Source organism: Gorilla gorilla, chromosome 8 (assembly GCF_029281585.2).
Source record: "Gorilla gorilla gorilla isolate KB3781 chromosome 8, NHGRI_mGorGor1-v2.1_pri, whole genome shotgun sequence".
NCBI classification, from domain to species: domain Eukaryota; kingdom Metazoa; phylum Chordata; class Mammalia; order Primates; family Hominidae; genus Gorilla; species Gorilla gorilla.
This window is the reverse complement of record NC_073232.2, coordinates 108,685,719-108,709,225: the sequence shown is the minus strand read 5'-3', so window position 1 is coordinate 108,709,225 and position 23,507 is coordinate 108,685,719. Positions and strand designations below refer to the sequence as shown.

General features: G+C 41.1%; 1 protein-coding gene across 1 annotated transcript in view; it reads left to right on the top strand.

Annotated features, from left to right (window-relative positions):
* Positions 1-23,507, top strand: part of TLL2 (tolloid like 2) — a 150,515-nt gene that overhangs the window by 74,646 nt on the left and 52,362 nt on the right. Inside the window, exons 4-7 of the mRNA XM_031015399.3 lie at positions 7,577-7,732; positions 11,789-11,906; positions 17,816-17,994; positions 19,491-19,596. Of these exons, the coding sequence (XP_030871259.3) occupies positions 7,577-7,732; positions 11,789-11,906; positions 17,816-17,994; positions 19,491-19,596 (559 nt within the window). The remainder of the gene's footprint in view (positions 1-7,576; positions 7,733-11,788; positions 11,907-17,815; positions 17,995-19,490; positions 19,597-23,507) is intronic.

Sequence of the window (23,507 nt, the reverse complement as noted above, 5' to 3'; positions counted from 1 at the left end):
AGCACTTTGGGAGGCCAAATGGGGTGGATCACTTGAGGCCAGGAGTTCAAAACCAGCCTGGCCAACATAGTGAAACCCTATCTCTACTAAAAACACAAAAATCAGCTAGGCATGGTTGCACATGTCTGTAACTCCAGCTACTCGGGAGGCTGAGGCAGGAGAATCTCTTGAACTTGGGAGATGGAGGTTGCAGTGAGCCGAGATTGCACTGCACTCCAGCCTGGGCGACAGAGCAAGACTCAAAAGCATTTCCAGGAGGGAGAAGTGAGATGTACGAAATACCAGTGAGCAAGGGAATGGATGGATATGAAGGCAGATATCAATCTGTATTGCAAACAAACACAAATAAGCCATCAATAATGGTGACTAATTTGGGGTCTTGAAAGGAAGCAAATAATAACATGAAAAATTGGAGGGTGTCTTACAAATTAAAATATTTTAAAAACCCTGTATTTCTTAGAACAAGGCTGTGGTTTCTGGTTTCAGATCTGTCTTCTTTTTTTTTTTTTTTTTTTTTTTGAGACAGAGTCTTGCTCTGTTGCTCAGGCTGGAGTGCAGTGGTGTGATCTCGGCTCACTACAAGCTCCACCTCCCGGGTTCACGCCATTCTTCTGCCTCAGCCTCCTGAGTAGCTGGGAATATAGGCACCTGCCACCATGCCTGGCTAAGTTTTTGTATTTTTTAGTAGAGATGGGGTTTCACTGTGTTAGTCAGGATGGTCTCGATCTCCTGACCTCATGATCCTCCTGCCTCAGCCTCCCAAAAAGTGTTGGGATTACAGGGATGAGCCACCACACCCAGCCCAGATCTGTCTTCTTAGTTCACTAAATCTTTATACTTTAAAAAGTCAAGTATGAATGTTAAACATGAAAGGCAATATTAAAGAATAGAAAGCACATAATGGAAATAAAAAGTAAATATAGAAAAATTTCTTAATCTAATAGAAAGCAGGAAAGGAGAATAAAAGGAGGAAAAGAAAACAAAAGAATAAAAGAAAGCATAAAACAAAAGGAAGGGAATAAGTCCAGGTATATCAGTTATAAAATAAATGTAATTCATCTGTTAGAAGATTCTCAGGTTGAACAACGAGAAAAAAATCTAGCTGTTTGCCGCTTGTAAGAGACACCCCTAAGGCTGGGCGTGGTGGCCCACTCCTGTAATCCCAGCACTTTGGGAGGCCGAGGCAGGCAGATCACAAGGTCAGGAGATCAAGACCATCCTGGCTAACATGGTGAAACCCCATCTCTACTAAAAATACAAAAAATTAGCCAGGCGTGGTGGCAGGTGCCTGTAGTCCCAGCTATGTGGGAGGCTGAGGCAGGAGAATGGCGTGAACCTGGGAGGTGGAGCTTGCAGTGAGCTGAGATCGCACCACTGCACTCCAGCCTGGGCAACAGAGTGAGACTCTGTCTCAAAAAAAAGAGACACCCCTAAAACCGAATTAAACTTACATGCAGAAATCCTTAAAAAAAATTAGCAAATGAAATCCAACAATGTATAAAAAAGAATTATACAGCATAACCCAGTGGGATTTATTCCAGGTATGCAAGGCTGATTCAACATTTGAAAATCAGTCTATAGAACCCGCTACATCAACAAGCTAGTAAAGAAGAATCCTATTATCACAGCAATTGATGAAGAAAACACATTTAACAAAATCTAACACCTATTCACGATAAAAACTCAACAAATTAGGAATAGAGAGGAATTATCTTAACTTGATACAGAATGTCTAGAAAAAAACCTACAGCTTACATTATACTCAATGGTCGAAAGACCAAACACCTTTTCCCAAGACCAAGAACAAGGCAAGGATGTCTGCTTTCGTACTCTCATTCAGCGTAGTTCTGGAAGTTCCAGACACTGCAGTAAAGCACGAAAAACAAAGAAAAGGCAAACAAGTTGGAAAGGAAAAAATAAAACTGTCCCTGTTTGTAAATGACATGTTTGTCTACATAGAAGATCCTAAGAAATCTATTAAGAAAAAAGAAAAGCCCAAAAACCTCCTAGAACCAATCAATGAGTTCAACAAAATTTCAGAAATACAAGGCCAGCACATTTCTATATTGGAAATATAAAATTCTATAATGGCTCACATTTCTATATTCTAACAATGAACATACAGAAACCAAAATTAAAAATACAATGCCATATACACAATCACTCCAAAGAAGATGAAATACTTGGATATACAGTTAACAAAATTCGTACAGGATTTGTGTGATGAAAATTAAACAATGCTGGTGAAAAAAATCAAGACAGACCTAAATCAGTGGAGAGATATGCTGCATCCCTGGATTGGAAGATGCATAGAGTAGAGGTGCCAAGTTCTCTCCAGATTGTTCTACAGGTTTAATGCAATTTCTATCTCAACATGGTTTTTTATTTTCATTTTTTGCAGGCACAGACAAGCTTATTCTAAAATTTATATGGGAAAACAACTAAAACAATTATGAAAAAGAAGACTGAAGGGGCGTAATCACTCTACCCCATATAAGGCTTACTCTGTAGCTACAGTAATCAAGATGGTATGGCATTGGCAGAGTGATAAACATGTAGACCAATGGAATAGAGAACCCAGAAATAGACCCAATTACTATATGACCCAGTAATTCCCTCTTGGATATGTGTCCCAGAGAAATGAAAACTTACCTTTACACAAAAATCCGTACATGAATGTTCATAATGGTTTTATTTGTAATAGCAGGAAACAATCCGGATATCCTTCAACAGGTGAATGGGTAAGCAAACTGTGGTTCATCCGTACCATGGACTACTACTCAGCAATAAAAATAAACTATTCATACAAGCAACAACTTAGATGAATCTCCAGGGAATTATGCTGAGTGAGAAGAGCATAATTATTATCCCTATTATATGCTGTATGATTCTATTTATATGATATTCATCAAATGACAGAATTTTAGAAATGGAAACAGACTGGTGGTTGCCAGAATTTTGGAATGGATGGAGGAAAGGGGAAAGAGGAGTAGATATTGTTATAAAATAACAACACGGGGGATACTTATGGTGTTGAAACTGTTCAGTATCATAAATGTGGTGGTAGATACACAAAACTGTAAGTGTGATAAAATTGTCTTACACACATACACACACAAATGAGTACAAGTAATGCTGGAGATATCTGAGTGAAATCAGTGGCTTGTATCAATGCCCATATCCTAGTTGTGTTATTGTACTGTAGTTTTGCAAAATATTACCATTAGAGGAAATGAATATCTGAAAGGAAGGTACATGAAATCTCTGTATTATTTATTACAACTTCATGTGAATCTACAATTATCTAAATAAAAATTTCAATTTATAAAAAGCTACTTTATATACCAGAAAATATAATATTGAACCTCAATATTATGATAATTGCAAAGCTTGATGTATTGTTTGTTGTGGGAAATGCAATTAACTCAGAGAATAACACCCATTCAATGACTCACTTTAACAAAAATAATTATAGAAAAATATTGAAAATGGATAGAAAAAAGCTATATGAGGAAAACACTAACCAAAATTAAAAAATGTATAGCAGGCCAGGTGTGGTGGTGCATTCCTGTAATCCCAGCTTTCTGGGAGGTCAAGGTGGGCAGATCGCTTTAGCTCAGGAGTTTGAGACCAGTCTGGGCAACATGATGAAACCATGTCTCTACAAAAAGTATAAAAATTAGCCGGGGGTGGTGGCGTATGCCTGTGGTCCCAGCTACTTGGGAGGGATGGAGGGGGGGAGGATGGCTTGAACCCAGGAGGCAGAGGTTGCAGTGAGCTGAGATCGTGCCACTGCACTCCAGCCTGGGTGACAGAGCCAGACCCTGACTCAGAAAAAAAAAAAGGTATAGCAATATTTATATCAGACAAAACAATCATTATTATGAATGAATGTTATTATTATAAAAAGGATTATTAATGATAAAAGAAAAATTTATCTGGAATGTTTAACAATTCTAAACTTGTCTTACTTAACCAACATGGCCTTGAACAATCTAGAGCAAAAATTAAGGATAGAGAAAATGACAATTCATAGTCTTAGTTCTGGAGGTTTTGCTTAAAGCACTTTTCTTAGTAACTGATACATTAAGAAGCCAAAAATTTTTGTAAGTGGAATATTTGAACAACATATGAAATCCATCAATTAGACATCACACATTATTATAAGAAAACATGGAACATTTATAAAAATCAGTCTTGTATTAGCTTACCAAGGAAGGCCTAAATACCAAAGAATTGATACTTTAGAGCAAGGGCTAGCCATCAATGATATCAGTAGGCCAAATCCAACCTGCTGTTTTTGCAAATAAAGTTTTATTGGCACACAGCCATGTCCATTTATTGACATATTATCTGTGGCTGCTTTCACACTACAATGGCAGAGTTGAGTAGTTGTAACAAAGAATATATGACCCACAAAGCTTAAAATATTTACTATATGGCCTTTTATAGAAAAATTGCTAACCCCTACCATGAAGAATAGGTTATTAGAACACAGTGCAGTGTTAGAAATCAATAGCACACACACAGAAACAAATGTTTAGAAATTAAAACCCATACTTTGAAATAATTCAGAGGTCAAAGAAGAAAGTCTAAATGGAACTTAAAGAACGTATCAATATCTAACATTGAAAATGTACATTTCAAAATGTGAGACACAGGAAAACAAGACGTCAGAGAGAAATTTAGCCTTGAAAATGTTAATATTTATAAGAAAGATGTAAAATTAATGCACCAAGTATTCAACTCGAGAAGCTAGGAAAGGATGGCCAGTTGATTTTGGACAAGAGCACTAAGACAATTCCATGGAGAAAAACTAGTCTTTTCTACAAATGGTCCTAGGACGGTTAGATGTTTACATACTAAAGAGTGAAGTTGGAGCCCTACCTCACACCATATACAAAAATTAACTAAAAATGGATCAAAGACCTAGATATAAGAGCTAAAACTATAAAACTGTCAGAATAAAACATACGTATAAATCTTTGTGATCTTGAATTAGGCTATGGTTTCTTAGATATGACACCAAAAGCACAAGCAACAAAAGAAGATCATAGATAAATTGGACTTCATTAAAAACATTTGTGCTTCAAAGGACACTATTATAAAAGTGAAAAGACAACCTACAGAATGGAAGAAAGATTTGGAAATTATATATCTGACAAGAGCCTGGTATCTAGAATATATAAAGACTAATTATAACACAACAATAAAAGAGCCTCATGCCTGTAATCCCAGCACTTTGGGAGGCCGAGGCGGGCAGATCACGAGGTCAGGAGATCGAGACCATCCTGGCTAACATGGTGAAGCCCCGTCTCTACTAAAAATACAAAAAATTACCTGGGCATGGTGGCACGCACCTGTAGTCCCAGCTACTCAGGAGGCTGAGACAGGAGAATGGCATGAACCTGGAAGGTAGAGGTTGCAGTGAGCCGAGATCGTGCCACTGTACTCCAGCCTGGGCAACAGAGCAAGACTCCGTCTCAAAAAAAAAAGAAAAAAAAAAGGAAATGAATAAATAATTTGAATAGATATTTCTCTGAAGAAGATACACAAATGACCACCAAGTACATGGAAGAGATGTTCAACATCATTAGTCACTGGGGAAATGAAAATCAAAACCAAAATGAGATTCCGCCTCACACCATTAGGATGACTATAATAAAAAAGATTGACAATCACAAGTGTTGATGAGGACGTGGAGACATTGGAACCCTGGTGTATTTCTGGTGGGAATGTAAAATGGTGCCACTGTTTTGAAAAACAGTCTGGTAGTTTCTCAAAAGTTTCAACATAGAGTTACCATATGACCCAGCAATTCCACCCCAGGCATGTACCCGAGAGAAATGAAAAAACTATGTCCACAAAAATGTGTATATGAATGTTCATAGAAGCATTATTCCTAACAGCCAAAAAGTGGAAATAACCTAAATGTCCACCCACTGAAGAACAGATAAACAAAACGTGGTATGTGCATACAATGGAATACTACTCAGCCATAAAATGAAGAACTGATTCATACTACAACATGAGTGATCCTTGAAAACATGCCAAGTGAAAGAAGCCAGACACAAAAGGCCACATGTGGTGTGATTCCATCTCTAGGAAATGTCCAGAATAGGCAAATTCATAGAAACAAAGTTGATTACTGGTTGCCAAGGTCTCGGGAAAGGGAGAGATGGGGAGTGACTGTTAATGAGTACAAAGTTTCTCTTTGGAATGATGAAAATACTGTAGAATTAGATAATGGTGATGGTTTCACAACTTTGTGAAAATACTAAAAGCCACTGAATGGTATACTTTAAAAGGCTAAATATGGTGTGTGAATTCTATCTCAATTTTTTTAAATAAGAGAGAAAAGAAGCTAGGAAGGAAATGTCAGGATAAAACAAGTGAAAATAGAAGGAAGTAATAAAGTAAATAACATTAATGTAATAAAGAAAAGTGAAAAGAATTGGCCAGGCACGGTGGCTCACACCTGTAATCCCAGCACTTTGGGAGGCCTAGGCGGGTGGATCACTTGAGGTCAGGAGTTCGAGACCAGCCTGGTCAACATGATGAAACCCCATCTCTAGTAAAATACAAAAATTAGCCAGGCATGGTGGCTTCCGCCTGTTATACCAACTACTCGGGAGGCCGAAGCAGGAGAATCGCTTGAACCCAGGAGGTGGAAGTTGCAGTGAGCCGAGATTGCACCACTGCAACCTGGGTGATAGAGTGAGACTCTGTCTCAATAAATAAATCAATAAACAAACAAACAAAAACAAAGAAAAGAGTCTGCAAAAACAAAACCTGATTTTTAGGGGAAAGAGTATAAAAACTAGAGTGAAAATGCTCCAAGTTAGAATAATGAGGGATTCTAAGCAAGCCAACTGAAAAAAAAATTTTAAATTATCTGACTGGTGAATGAAATGCATGTGGATTCAGTGACTGGTGTCCATTGATTTCAGCGTTCTATTCCACCTACCTACCTCTGCCATTGTGGGAGGCCCAACGCGTGGACTCAGAACCTTCCATCGAACCTCCTTGTGTTTGCCACACTCCTGTCTTAAGGGTACAGATGCCAAGAGTTGGGGGTTTTATGAGGGTCTGCTTTTTCCAGGGTTTTTCTTATAAATAATTTTTCCAGTGTCACAGACAGGTTCACTCTCCTTGTTGTACTGGCCAAATTATTTCAAAATATGCAACACTGACCATATTGGATCAAGGCAAGAGATTGACCCAGTTTGTTCCCCAAATGCTTGTGACTCTGAGCAGAAAGTGCACCCCAACCTCAGCCCCACCCAAAGAGCTGTGAGGTATCCCTGCCCATTTGATTCTGTGGCCCCATGTGACCTCTCTCAAGGCCTCAGACAAGCCAAACCCACTCCCATCATAGCCCGGTACGTTTACTACATGTACTCTTCCCCCATCTGGAAAACTGCCACCCAGGGCTTCCAAACCCTGAACTGATGAAATAGCCCCTTTGGAACATGTTTTAACACCCCCTTTTTGGAATTGTGGATAATACAACCTCAGCCATAATTCACAGGAGGAATCAAAGGGCAAAATCAATATTAACCTGACTGTCTTGCAGATGGCCAGGAGAATACCACACTCCCGCACAGCCCTGGGACCTTGCATGCTGCAGCCAAGACCTTCTCTCCCCGGGTCCGAAGAGCCACAACCTCAAGGACAGAGAGGATATGGCCTGGAGGAGTCATCCCCTATGTCATTGGAGGGAACTTCACTGGTCAGTAGCCACAGACAAGGCCTGCTTTGGGTCAGGGTGCTTTGTCTCCCTGGGTTGAGAGAGTCCTTCTAGGAAGGACCCGGGTGGGATGGAGCAGATGTTAGGGACCACAGCAGGCCTACAGATGGTGCCGCCCTCTTGCCGGCAAGGCCCGGCCCACCAGTCCTGGGGAAATTGCAATCTCTGTTGGAGCTATGTCCTCAAAGTTGGTTACCTTGCTCCCGATGCTTCATGTGGGGAGTGACCTGGAAGGACCTTGACGGATAAGCGGGGTTTGCATGATGACTGTTTGAGGACAAGCCCTCCGCATAGGAGAAAGTCCCTGAGCAACTGCACATGGTTGGCTTCCCTGTCCTCTGCCTGGATGAGCGTCCTGGACTCAGAGGTCCCCTGCCACCACCTACAAGCAGTGTTCCACTCAGTGACCAAAGGGACCAGTGGACATGGCTCAACTCCCGGGGTCCAAATCTCAGCTCCAGCACTTGCCAGCAAAATGCCCTGGGGAAATTAGCCTCTCTGTGCCTCAGTTCCCTCTTCTGTAAATGGGGATGATAATATCTTCTACCCCATCTGGTTGTTTTGAGAATCAAATGGGTTACTATAGATAAAGCACTTAGAGTGGTGCCTGGCACACAGTAATTAGTATGTATCTGATATTAATATTATCTTTAAAATATGTGAATCATCCCCAGCTTCCCATTGCCACTAGAATGAAATTCCTGACCATGGGCCTGTAATGCCCTCCCTCAAGTACCCCACTGTCCCTCTCCTGCCTGGCCTTTGACCCTCTCTACCCTTCTCCCATCCTTCATCCCTAAGCTCTGGCCTCACCAGCCATGTGCCCATCCCAAGACATGCCCCCCTCATAGGCCCCTGAGCACTCACACTTGAACTTGCCTTCTGTCTCCCTTGGAGGCCCTTTTCCCAGGTCTTTGCATGGCTGTCTTCTTCTTATCATTTGAGTCTTATGTCAAGGGACACATCACAGGAAGGGCTTCTGTCCTCCCACCACCAGCGCCTCCCTGTCCCCAGACCCTGCTTTATAACATTGGCAGCACTTACCATGACCTGAACTCTTTACTTCTATTTCTGTTTCATTTATTTTTGTCTCTGTCTAAGCTCTGTGGGAGCAGCAGTCTTTTTTCTGTCTCATTTCTGCTTCCGTATCTCCAACACCTAGAGCAGGGCCCGGCACATCCTAGGCAGGTAGCAAATATGCCCACTGCATACCTGCGGCCAATGTCAATGGAAAGCCTGAGTGACAAGCCATACCGAGAGACTTTCCTGGGCTCTCAGTGCAGCTTACAAGTCCTTCCCCTCCCTGTGGCTCTGTGACCTCTACTCTGAGAGGTGGCTGATGAAGGCAGATTCCCTGAGGATTTGCCAAAGCCACTGAGAATCACTGATGAGTAAGTTAGGGAACGGTGAAGACCTCAGCAGCAGGGCAGCGGAATTCCTGCAGTTCCCTTTTGCTCCCGCAGCATTAACCCACGGCTTCCTAGTGCCAGGTGCTTAATTAGGGATTGGTGGTAAAAAAGATGACTAAGATTTCATCCTGCCTTCAAGGAGGTCTGTTCTCACAGCAGAGAAAGGTGAGTGCCTAAAGAAAAAAAATAGAAATGATAAACCACTACAGACTTTTGTTCCTTGGTATCCTAACTGTGTTCTTTCAGATCTGGTGTGCTTTTCTGACCAAAGATTTATATTACTTTCATCAAAGTTAACTAATTTTATATATAGGAATTTTGTTGACACAAGTATTTCATATTATTAGGTAATTAGTAGGGTTGCTATTTTTGGTGAGTGATTGAGCTATAAACAATTTGAACAAAAAATGTCAAGATGTCAGAAAAAAATGGACAGTTAAGTTATTCTATTTTTTTGTTGTTGTTGTTTGTTTCTCTTTCTTTCTTTTATTTTTTTGAGATAGGGTCTTACTCTGTTGCCCAGGCTGCAGTGCAGTGGCATGATCACGCCTCACTGCAGCCTCAACCTTCCAGGCTCGAGCGATCCTCCCACTTCAGCCTCCTGAGTAGCTGAGACTACAGGCGTGTGCCACCAAGCCCAGCTAATTTTTTTTTCTTAAGTGTTTGTAGAGACAGGGTTTCACCATGTTGCCCAGGCTGGTCTCAAACTCCTGAGCTTAAGGGATCCACCTTCCTTGGCCTTCCAAAGTGCTGGGATTACAGACATGAATCACCATGCCCAGCTGTTGTTCTTTATTCTATATGAGTGTTTTTGGGGACAACAATATGATACCATCCCCACATCCTGCAGACAATGATGGGAGCCTCCCCCAGTGCTGTTGTGCTAGTCCATTTGTGTTGCTCTAAGGGAATACCTGAGGCTGGGTAGTTTCTAAGGAAAAGAAGTTTGTTTTGGCTCACGGCTCTGCAGGCTGTCTGAGAAGCATGGTGGCAGCATATCTGCTCCTGGTGAGGTCTCAGGAAGCTTGCAATCATGGTGGAAGGCAACAGGAAGCCAGAACATCACATGGTGGGAGGGAGCAAGAGAGAGGTGGGGTAGGTACCACACACTTTTAAACAACCAAATCTCTCATGAACTCAGAGCGAGAGCTCATTCACCAAGGGGATGGCGGTAAGCCCTTCTTGAGGGACCCACCCCCATGACCCAAACACCTCCCACCAGGCCCATCTCCAACACTGGGGATTATGTTTCAAAATGAGATCTGAAGGGGACAAACATCCAAGTGATGTCAGCTGTTTTGTTTTGCTTGTAATTTTTGTTTTTGTTTTGCAGTGAGGGCCCTGTAGAATTCAGACATCCAACTCCCACCATCCTTCATACTTCCCAGACAACTATTTCTTCCTAGATCCTTCTCATTGCTTCTAGGAAAATTTAAACAGTCTTCCTTCTAGATTTTGAAAAGAACTGACTGACTATACGTAACTGTCAGCCTGGAGTTTTATTATTCAGCAAATTTCCACCCAAGGAAATACCAAGACAGGTTCAGAGAAAGTATGAAATTCACCTATTTTCAAAGGCCTGGAAGAAAAATTAGGCTCCAGGATTCCCCACAAGACACTGAAAACCCGTGCAAAAGTACACGGATGTATATGCAAATAGAAATTTTAGAGTGCATGGGAGCACCCCCCTACAGGTCTAAAAGAAAATGAGGGGGTGAAGTGCAGTGCTGGTGAGCTGGAGTTGACTCCCCCCTACTTCAAAAGCCTGCAGTTTCCAAATCGAAAAACCTGGATAAGGTTTTGTAAAAGTTTGGAAAATACTTTCAATACAAAGGAAAATTTGGGAAGCCCAGGATATTTTGAAAATCTATTTTTACTCTCCCTTCCAATCCACAAACTCCTACTCTCTAGGTTTTGGCAGCTCAGAAAAGTTACGTTGTGTTTTTAGCAGGGGAAATCCTGATTCCTGAAAATTCCTGGAGTATTTCTATTCTGAACAAGCTTTTTTTTTTTGAAAATATTTAATTGACAAATAAAAATTGTATATATTCAAGGTATACAACGTGAAGATTTGATATATTATGTCTTGATCACCATAATCAAATTAATTAACACATCCATCACCACCCATGCTTACATTGGGGGCTGGTGAGGACACAAAATCTGTTCTTTTATCAAATTTTAAGTAAACAATACAGTATTATTAACAATCTTTTTTTTTTTAATTGTTGGAACATCCTTTGTCTTAACTCAGCATGCTTAAAAGCATCTAAGGAGGCTGGGTGCTGTGGCTCATGCCTGTAATCCCAGCACTTTGGGAGGCTGAGGCTGGCGGATCACCTGAGGTCAGGAGTCAAGACTAGCCTGACCAACATGGAGAAACCCCATCTCTACTAAAAATACAAAATTAGCCGGGCGTGGTGGTACATGCCTGTAATTTCAGCTACTGGGGAGGCTGAGGCAGGAGAATCTCTTGAACCCGGGAGGCGGAAGTTGCAGTGAGCCGAGATCGCACCATTGCACTCCAGCCTGGGCAACAAAGGCAAAACTCCGTCTCGAAGAAAAAAAAAAGCATCTAAAGAAAGTATGGACCCATCATTGAAGTCGAGTGCTTGCCCTGTTGTTTCAGGGAGCCAGAGGGCCATTTTTAAGCAGGCCATGAGACACTGGGAGAAGCACACCTGTGTGACCTTCATAGAAAGGACGGACGAGGAAAGCTTTATTGTATTCAGTTACAGAACCTGTGGGTAAGTAAACGAAAGCGAGGCCACCTCTGCAGAATCAGTCGGATGGCTCATGAGTGTTGAATTTTCTCTGTAAACCTAAGTATTTCCAATGAGCTGTTATTTAGAGGAGTCCAGGGTTTGCTAGAAACTTTCTGCCCTTGGTGAAATTACAATCCGTGGCAAAGCTGGTGGGCCAAGAGGAAGATTCCAGGAGACTCCATGAAGACCAGGGGTACTGGCACTAGAAGAGCAACAGAAGGAACTGGTGGTGTGTCATGTGAAGACTTAAGGCAGTGGTTCTTAACCTCTTGGGGTTTGTGTCCCCATTTAGAATCTGATGAAGCGGTGGGCTTTCCTTCTTCAAGAATAGATGAATATGTATGTAAAATTTTGCATTTAATTTGAGGGATTCTACAGGTTTACAAACTTCCTTCAGAAAACATAATATGTAATAAAATGACTGGCTTATGACTAAAGTTATCTGTTATGTCAATAAATATGTATGATATACTTTCCTACTGAAAAGGTTCTCATGTTGGATCAAAAACCCAAACCCGGCCAGGAGCGGTGAGTCACGCCTGTAATCCCAGCAGTTTGGGAGGCTGAGGTGGGCAGATCACGTGAGGTCGGGAGTTCCAGACCAGCCTGACCAACATGGTGAAACCCCATCTCTACTAAAAATACAAAATTAGCCAGGTGTGGTGGCACATGCCTGTAATCCCAGCTACTTGGGAGGCTGAGACAGGAGAATCGCTTGGAGCTGGGAGGCAGAGGTTGCAGTGAGCTGAGATCCTGCCATTGCACTCCAGCCTGGGCAACAAGAGCAAAACTCCATCTCAGAAAGAAACCAAAACAAAACAAAACAAAACAACAACAACAACAACAAAAAACCAAACCCAACTACATGGTCTATACATAAGATGATTACTGAATAAAACAACCTAGAGAGGTTTAAAAGTAAAAGGAAAGAAGCCATACAGGTAAAGGCTAACAAAAAGAAAGCTGGGATCACAATTTTAGTCATTGACTAGGTTTTCATTATTTTGTTGTTTTTGTTTTTAAAGTCAGAAAATGTTAAAACAAAAGCTGAGACACTTTATAATGAGAAAGGGTATAAGGGACAGTGAGAATATAACTGTCATAAATCTTCATGCACCAAATAGCATAGCATCAAGAGTCATAAAACAAGCCCCAGGAAATTCAAGGGGAAATTGACAGAAATGCTCAGTAGCACGAGACTTAATTCATTTCTGTCAGCCCAAGTAAGTCAGTGTCATGTTGACCAAAAAATAAGTAGAGATTCACAGAGGATTTGAAAAATACAGTTAATAGAGTTGATTCCATAGGTCTATCAGATTCTATAACCTCATAACACATTTTTTTAAATGGCCCATCTATTAAGCATTAAGAACATCTTAACAAATTCTTAAAGGCAGAAATAGCATTAAGATATTTTCTGATTGCAAAGCAGTGAAACTGGACATAACATAATAACAAAAATAGAATAAACATTAGCTGGTAAGTTAAAAGTCCCCCCATGCTTCCATTTTTATGGCTCTTAGGTCATAAAAACAGCAAGATTAAAATTGCAGAATGTTTAGATAATGAAAGCCCTATGGTTCAAAATAAAAGAGATATAGCTAAAGCTGTGTCTGGACAAAAGCCCACAGACTTAAATATCCACATCACCCGTTGACAATAGTGACAATGAAATATTCAATTCAAAGAAGCTAGTAAAAATAAATACTTAACAACCCACCACCATCACCACAACAAAATAAACCTAAGGAGAGCACAAGGAGACAGACAAGGTGAAACATTACAGGGCTAACAAATTCAAGAGTAAATTATTTGAATAAACAAACAGAAAACAATAGATAAACCACTTGTTAGTTTACTTGAGACAAAATATGATTACATAGAAATACATAAGATTAGAAATGAAAATGGGAGAAATAGCCACAGATTCAGCAGACTCACAAAGGAGTAGTTTGCAAAACTCTAGGGCAAGAAGTGTGAAAATGTGGATAATGTGAAAGTCTTCAAGGTAAAAATAAAGTACTGGTACAGACCAAGAACTTTGAATGAAATTGAAGAACGGAGGGAAAAAGCCATCTCCCACAAAGCACCAGACCCAGAGTTTCACAGGTGAATTCTTTCAAAACTTCAAAAACAGATTATTCTGGTATACTTAAACTTTTTAGAGCGTAGAGAAAGATGAACGCTTTCAAATTACTTTTGAGGAACTGTTATGGCATTGCTACCTTGAAATGAAAAGGATGGCACCAAATAAATAAAGAAAGGAAAACATGATAAAAAAGATAAGAAAAAATTATAGACTCATCTCACATGTGAATAGCCATGCAAAATCCTAAATAAAATGTTAGCACGTAGAATTCAGCAGCAGAAAAAAAGAAGAGGAGGCTGCCAAATACATTTATCTAGGGAATACAAGATTAGTTCAACATTAGGAAATCTATTCTCAAGATTGATTGGTCAAAGAAGAGAAGCTATATTCATATCTCAATAGATGCTAAAAGGCACCTGTACAATACAACATGCAGTTTTTGTTTTAAAAAAGTAACCAAGGTAGCACAGAAATAGATGTCAAGGATAGATTCTTGCATTATATATATATAAGTATAAATATACATTTATATAAATAACCTCCAACCAAAAGCCAATATCATGTTTATCGATGATACTTCTAGAAGCATTTAATTTTAGTTAAAATCATGAACAAGTTTAAGATGTTTAGGGTTACCACAATTATTTAGCATTGTTTTGGAATTACTAATTAATATAAATTAGACAAGAAACAAAAACTGTGAATATTGGCAGGAACAAGGCAATGTTTGCACTGATGGGAGGTAATGTGACTGTGTGCCTAGAAACCCCAGAATATCAATTGAAAAGCTGTTAGAAACACAAGGAGACTCTATTAAGTGACCATAAAATTAATTAATTAACAAAAATAGGTGACTGCTTTTCTTTATACATGAAATAGTTTGATACACTTTTATGATGGGAAAAAATCACAACTTTAATAGAAACATAATAGATACTATATCTAAGACTAAACATAAATGTGCCAGACCTATAGGAAGAAAATGCTAAAACTCCCAGGAACCTAAAAAAAAAAGTAAAAATAGAAAGCATCTTGCTTCCTGATGTAGGGATACTCAACATAGTAAAGATGTCAGAACTCCCTAAAATAAGCTGTTACATTCATGCCTTTCTGATTTAAACACCAACATTTATAGATATATACGTACATGTGTATGTATGCATACATATTTTTAGAACTTGAACAAATGATACTAGAGTTTATCTGGAGGAACAACCATGTAGAAATAATGAGAGAGAGAGAGAGAGACAGAGAGAGAAAACAGTAATGACAGAGGTAGCTATCTAATGGTCTAACCAAACATGCAGAATATTAAAATGCAAAGGGAAGATAATAACAAAACAGTTTGGAACTTAAGGGAAAAATAGATATATACAAAAAAGGGTCCAAAATGAATATACCTATACACAAATTTGGGTAACATTTTAAATGAGTGGGAGAAAGATCAATTAGTCAATTGGGATATTTGAATATTGGGATAATTTAGATAACTCTCTGTGAAAAAAAAAAAAGCTGGACTCCTACCTCACTTCTTATACCAACAACTATTCTAGCTAGATCAAAGATATAAGTATTAAAGAAAAAGAAATGGAAGAAAGAAAGAAAAAAATCGAAGAGTATAAGAAGGAAACAAGAGTAGATTTTATTTATAATCTTGAAATATGGATGACCTTTCTAAGCAGCACATAAGAAAATGAATACATTTTATAATACTAACATTAAAAACTTTTATAATGCAAAAAGAAAACAAAATAATACATAAAAACAAAGTCAAATGAGAACTAACAAAGTGAGCAAAATACTTGCAACACTCTTGACTAGTTTCCCTAATTTACAAAGGGTTCTTAAATATCAGTCATAAAAAAACGGACAACCCAAAAGAAAACAGGGGTAAGAGGTGATCACATAGTTCACAGAAAAAAAATAAAAATGTCACTTAAAATATGTGAAAAACTATCCAGCCTCAATGCAGTGAAATCCCATTTTTTACCTATCCAATTGGCAAAATAGTTTGATAAAACCAGTGTTGGCCAGGATGAGGGAAATAGGACTTAAACATTTTTTTAAGCTTCTGTGAGTAAACAGTAGGTGTATATATTTGTTGAGTACCCGAGATGTTTTGATACAGGCATGCAATGTGAAATAATCACATCATGGAGAATGGGGTATCCCTCCCCTCAAGCATTTATCCTTTGTCTTACAAACAATCCAGTTACACTCTTTTAGTTGTTTTTAAATGTACAATTAACTTATTATTGACTATAGTCACTCTGTTTTTTTGGTCAAATAGTATATCTTATTCATGCTTTCATTTTTTTTTCTTTACCCATTAACCATCTCCACCTTCCCCACCAGTCCCCCACTACCCTTCCAGCCTCCAGTAACCATCCTTCTAGTCTCTATCTGCATGAGTTCAATTGTTTTAATTTTTAGCTACCACAAATAAGTGAGAACATATGATGTTTGTCTTTCTGTGCCTGGCGTATTTCACTTAACATAATGATCTCCAGTTCCATTCCTGTTGTTGCAAATGACAGGATCTCATTCTTTTTTTAGGCTAAATAGTACTTCATTGTGTACTTGTACATATTTTCTGTGTGTACACATTTTCTTTATCCATTCAACTGCTGATGGACACTTAGGTTGCTTCCAAATCTTAGCTATCATGAACAGTGCTGCAACAAACATGAGAGTGCGGATATCTCTTCAATAGACTGATTTCCTTTCTTTTAGGTAAAGAGAAAGGGGCTTTTAATATCTTACTAGTGAGTATATAAACAGACAACATTTTGGGAGTGCAATTTGACAGTATCTATCAAAATTTCAAATGCACATATCCTTTTATCCATGAATCCCATTGGTAGAAATTTACACTACCATTTCTTTGTTTCATTTGCTGTTGTTTTTATTTGTTTTGCTTGTCATCCTCTCCCCCGAGGCCTTGTTAAAATAGCAAAAACTGGAGTTATAACTGAGATGTACATTAATAGAAGACTGACGAAATAAATTTTAGTATTACAAAAATGTATATAAATATTATTTGAAAAAAATGATTGTGCCCAGAAGGGAGTCGTCTCTAAGGCTCCTCTGATAATGACACCAAGTTGCATGCATTATAGACACTCATCTGCCTCCTTCCCCTGACTCTTCTCCTTTTCATTAAAAATGGCCCAGCAGGGACTCCAGCACCTTGCAGGTGGAGGGGTAGAGTATGGTATGGACTTTATGTCAGAGAGAGACCATATCTTTTGTCGGCTTTTCAAGAAGATTCATAACCACAAAAAGCTCAAGAACGATTTTTGGAGGGAATTTCTGCATTGGGTCATTGGGTGGGAAGTTGGACAATGAGAGCACTTTCACTTCTGAAATTCTGTTTCTTTTCTTTCTTTTTTTTTTTTTTGAGACGGTGTTTCACTCTTGTTATCTAGGCTGGAGTGCAGTGGAGTGATCTTGGCTCACTGCAACCTCTGCCTCCGGGGTTCAAGCAGTTCTCCTGCCTCAACCTCCCAAGTAGCTGGGATTACAGGCACACACCATCACATCTGGCTAATTTTTATATTTTCAGTAGAGACAGGGCTTCACCATGTTGGCCAGGCAGGTCTCAAACTCCTGACCTCAGGAGATCCGCCCACCTCGGCCTCCCAAAGTTCTGGGATTACAGGCGTAAGCCACTGCACCCGGCCTGAAATTCTGTTTCTTTTACATGCACACACGCACACACATGCAGAGTGGGAGGGGGGACTTGCCTCTTGCTCTGAATGTCTTCTGACCTGCTGACCTGGGTATTCCTGCAATTGTCCAGCTGTTGCTCCTATGTTGGGCGCCGAGGAGGAGGCCCACAGGCCATATCCATTGGGAAGAACTGTGACAAGTTTGGCATTGTGGCTCACGAGCTGGGCCATGTGGTTGGGTTTTGGCACGAACACACCCGGCCAGACAGAGACCAACATGTCACCATCATCAGGGAAAACATCCAGCCAGGTAAGGAGGCCTGTGTGGAGTCTGGAAGGCACCGGTCGAGAAGGTGGCAACCTCAGGGACAGGAGGGAGGGAAGGAGGGGACTTGCTGGGAGCTGAGCAATGCTAACTGCTGAATATGGAGCAATGACTCTGTTGTACGGGCCCTTCTCACCAGTCTGACCACTGTCCATCTGTGGCTTCCTGGGAGGTCATCTGCCATAGCTTGTAGGTTGGAGCAGAAGCAAAATGATTTTCCATGTTTTAAAGGACATTGAAATCTAACTCCATTTCCTGAAAGGAACACAGTCGACCAGAACACTGTTACAGCATCAGAGCTGATAAGCCAAAAAAAAAAAAAAAAAAGAGTTCTCCTGGCTGCTTTTATAAGTTATTTTTGCTGACTTAGGCAACATATTTTCTGAAACCGAAATACAATTAGGACATGAACACATGTAAAAACAGTGTTTCTGCCTAGAAACATTCTGCCCCAAGGCAGATAAAGTGTCTAGATTAAAAAAAAATACTCTCTTACGTCAAATAATTTTGTATGGAAGTTAATATTGAGCATGAAAAGTAGCTAGTTGAAGAATATGATTGCCTTACAAATGCTTTAGAGAATCTGAATTGTGAGCTATTTAGGATTGAACTTAACTCTCTGATTCATTTTCTTTTGTTTCTTCAAATTGCAAGATCAGGTTTTTGTTTGTTTGTTTGTTTTGTTTTTTTGTTTGTTTGTTTGAGACAGAGTCTCACTCTTGCTGCCCAGGCTGGAGTGCAGTGGCATGATCTTGGCTCACTGCAACCTCCGCCTCCTGGGTTCAAGGGATTCTCCTGCCTCAGCCTCCTAAGTAGCTGGGATTACAGGCACCCGCCACCACGCCCAGCTAATTTTTGTACTTTTTTTTTTTTTTTTTGAGACAGAGTCTTGCTCTGTCACCCAGGCTGGAGTGCAGTGGTGCGATCTTGGCTCACTGTAAGCTCTGTCTCCCGGGTTCACGCCATTCTCCTGCCTCAGCCTCCCAAGTAGCGGGGACTACAGGCACCCGCCACCACGCCCGGCTAATTTTTTGTATTTTTAGTAGAGACGGTGTTTCGCCATGTTGGCCAGGCTGGTCTCGAACTCCTGACCTCAGGCGATCCACCCGCCTTGGCCTCCCAAAGTGCTGGAATTACAGGTGTGAGCCACGGCACCTGGCCCAGAGTTTTTTATTTTTATTTTTTATTTTTTGCGGGGGCAAGCAAGTTGATAACTAATCTGTCTGCAAACTTACTTTAAGAGGTTTGAGTGGCATTTGGGGATAGGTCTTGGGTGGTGGGGTTGGGAGAACACAGGGCTTGCTGGAGGTTTCAAATTTCTAATTATTAAAAACAACAAGAACCACTACAAGCCCTGTTATTTGACTGATTGGGCCAAGAGAGCCCTGGGAAGTTGTTATGGGCCCTCCTTCTCCTTCCTCTGCCTCCTTTCAGGTGCCCGACTTGGTTTTCAAAGGGCTTAACACAGTGTTGTGTCACAGGTCAGGAGTATAATTTCTTAAAAATGGAAGCTGGGGAAGTGAGCTCTCTGGGAGAGACATACGACTTTGACAGCATCATGCACTACGCCCGGAACACCTTCTCAAGGTCGGAATCTATGCTTATGCCTCGTCTGTGTTTTACTGTGCCTGCGGCAGGCTTGGGTTGGATTCCTGGAGGTCTACGGAGAGTGGGTCTCTGCAGGCTCCTAGCACGGCTGGCCTGTCTGTCCTTGAAATACAGTGGCCTCTGCGCTGCAGTGAAATATAATCTAATCAGGTTCCCGTTAATAAGATTGAATCCCATTGTGAAGCTAGCATTCCGTCATGCCCTAATGTCACAAGCAGCAAACTGGAAAAGGGAAATTATTGAGAGGTTGGCTGGGATAATAACTTAGAGGCTCTGTGTCAAATTTCCAGTGGGTGGGGGGAGTCTTTTGTAGAAGCATGGTGGTGCTCACCAGTTCTCCTAGAAGAGGTTTGGTTTATTGGAAACTAGGCGGTGTCAAGGCTGGGAGGGCTGTAAATCATCGATTCATTTTAGAGGTGAAGACAGTGAGGCTCCAGCCAGCTCTCAGATGCACAGGTAGCTGAGGACTGGAGTGAGAGCAAGGATCCAGGTTCCCACCTGCAGGTCACAGATGATGGAAGCCGCTGTATTCAAGTAGGGCTGGGCCGTTTATTTATGGCTGGCATGGGCAGGGTCTGTTCTGATGAGCTGTTCTGATGTGCTGTGCCTAGCAGACATTAAAGATTTTCAGTATTTTCCCTGCTTCTAGACCCTGTAAGTGCTTTGTGTGCAGAAGTTTTTCCCTACTTGTCCCAGTTTTGTAGTTCTTTCTACCCTTGAGTTAAAGGAGGCACAGAAAACAAATATTTTCTCTCTTGGTACTTTCTCTTCAGTCTCCTGTTAAAACCAGCTGTTTGCTTGTTTATTTATTTAGTCATTCCCCCAAAAGGATCTGTGGTGACTTCCAATATACACATGGGATAACAAAGATAAATAATAGGTGAGAAAACTGGGGGGAAAGGAGAAGGAAAAAATATGGCTAGAAAGCTAAGTTGAGGCCCAGAGTAAGTTTAGTGCTCAGAGTATATGCTGTGAGGTCATGTACACTTGGTTAGAGTTGGCAGCAAATCCTGCCCTGTGCTTCCTAGCAGTCACAGCAAAGAGGGAAATAATCCATTCCGTGAGTCTCCATGTCCATAAAGATGAAAGGAATTCATTTGCTCAGAAAACATATGGCTCTTGGGAGTGAAAGGGACACTGTTTGCCAAGGGCTCCTTGGTTCTTGGGTAAGGCTGCCGAAAGCATCCTGTTGATGAGTTTGTTGATAGGACTATGGGAGAAATCCTCTAAATCTCAGCATCCCAAGTTCTCAGGGGGTACTGCTCCTCTGGCCACACAGCTGCTTTAGTCATGATCTCTATCCTGCACCTAGACATGAGCTATAATGGGTGGAGTTGTGTTAAAGCTGGCATCTTCGACAGCACTTGGGAGTGGCGTGAAATTGAGCCTTCCTGGCCTCTTTGACCTTCTCCTGGCTCTTTTCCAAAGATAGTAAAAGAAACATGGTGTGATGAAGAGACCACTGAACTGAGAGGCAGAAGCTGGGTTCTAGTCATAGTTCTCCTGTGACCCTTGCCTTTGAGGGAGGCAGAGAGTAATTAGGGGCAGCTGTGTGATGGTTAAATCTCCACCTCCACAGGCCTTGGTTTCCTTGTGAGAGGGTTGGACTAGATGTTCTCTGAGCCCCTTCCAGCTCTAACCTTTCATGTTGCAATTTCTCAATCCAGTGCAGATGGGTGAGGGGTTGACAGATATGATCTCATTCACTGCCATACAGGAAATCTGAAGCTGGAAGGGCCTCCTCTTCCAGATTAGGAAACTGAGACATTGAGGGATCCACCCTGAGGCTGTGTGCAGGGAGTCTCAGGACGCCAGTGCAGTGTGCAAATATCCAAGGGGGAGGCAATGCTTGGGTCTTGGGGTGGGCTGATTCACCTGTTTGGGAAATGGTGCAGGGAATAGCCAAAGGCCCACCCCATCATCCAGGAGTTACAGGCTGCTACTAGAGACCAAGTATCAATTTTGTCAGGGAATCTGTCAAGTTGGCCCAAGGGAGAAGCTTTTTCCTTGGGTCTTGTTTCTGTAGCTGCCATAACTCTTCATATTGCTTTTTAATTTATCTATTAATAATTATTAATTTATATATTCAAATTAATTTATATATTCAATTTATATATTCATATAATTTATATATTCAAATGAAATCAATATTCATTTAATTTATCTATTAATTATTAATTTATAAATTCATATATTAATTTATATATTCATATATACATATATATTCATACATATATTCATATACATTCATATGTATCTGTTGTATTCCCTTCTCTGGCAGTAGGCTGAGATCCTTGAGGACAGAGACTATCTCATTCTCTTCTAGTCCCCAGCACCCAACATAGTGCCTGGCACCTAGTAGGTATTCAATAGACATTTGCTAAGTGAATAAATTAATGAATGAGTTCAAAGGGGCCAGGAGGACCTGCAATGTCGGGGAATAGGTGAGGGTAGAAATTTCCATTATGCTCATTGCAGTTCTTTCCATGTGCTCACCAATGCGATGGCTACTTTATTAAGGTGAATCTGTAAGTCTGTACCATGTAGGGCATTTGTGTGCTGTAGGAACTGCACTGCCTTCTCACCGCCTGCTCCGTGCCAGGCACTGCACAAGCTCTGGAGCCAGAGGCCAGGACAGGATGCAGGCAGAGGATCTTCCAGCACCAGCGTTTCTTCTTGTCTTTCTTTTTGAAATATATATATGTATTTTTTTTTCTAGGATTGCTAGCTCATAATACCATGCCTTTTGTCCCTCAGGGGATAACCATTTCTAATGCTATTGTCAATGTGAACCATCAGCCCAGACCAGTGGAAATCCATGGGCCAAACCCATGAAATAAAAATTCCTCATCAAAATTCCCCAGAATCTCTAGGAGGGAGATCAGCAGGGGCAGCACACAGGAGGATGGGCAGCTAGGAGCAGAGCAGCTCGCCGAGGGCAGACAGCCCCTCCTGCTACTGTTACATTAGCTACTGCTGCAGAGCAATTGACCCCCAAGCTTAGTGACTTAAAACAGCAGCTTATTATTTTTGATGATACTGTGGGTTAGTTAGTCAGGCTTGTTCTTCTCTGGTCTTTCCTGGGATCACTCACAGCAACAGTCATCTGACAGATTGATTGGGCTGGGGAGTCCAGAATGACCAGTCACACGCCTGGCACTTGGTGCTGCCTGTTCATGCCCCTCTGTTCTCTCTGGGAGCCCCTTGGTTCTCCTTCATGTGGCGTCTCATCCTCCAGTAGGCTAGACCAGGCTTTACACTGCATGGGGACTCAGAGTTCCAAGAGAGCAAGGGGGGAAGCTGCAAGCCTCTTAAGGCCCCAGCTCTGGAACTTGCATGACATCACTTCTGCCACATTCAATTGGTCAAAGCAAGCCGCAAGGCCAGCCCCAAACTCAAGCAAGTGGAGAAATAGACTCCACCTCTTACTGGGAGGTATGGCAGCTTCACATTGCAGTAGGATATGGCTATTAGGAGGAGTGACTTTTTATTTTAACAATCTGCCACTGCTGCCTTGTCACCTCTGCCCCAGAGTTCAGAATGGTTTCAGCAAATCTGTTTTGTTGCAGGTGGATAACTGCATTGTCCTTTCTGCCAACTTTTTACCTGGATTTTCGGAAAACAATTTTGTTCACTGGGTTTTTACTGGGGGCTTTTCTGTGAGCATTTTGTCAATAGTTTCCCCACTCCCAACTCCATGTCATTACTTCTGGTCACAAAGACCCTGAAGCTGGCCTGTACCTCATGTTGGATTCTGTAAAAGGGCAGAATAGAGCCCATGGAACATATGCTGATCTGGGGAGGTGGGCAAATGCTATACCCTGCTGATGGGAAACTCAATCCTTGTGTCTCTTTACGATTGAGCTGTCTCCTTCCAACTTCATTCTCTC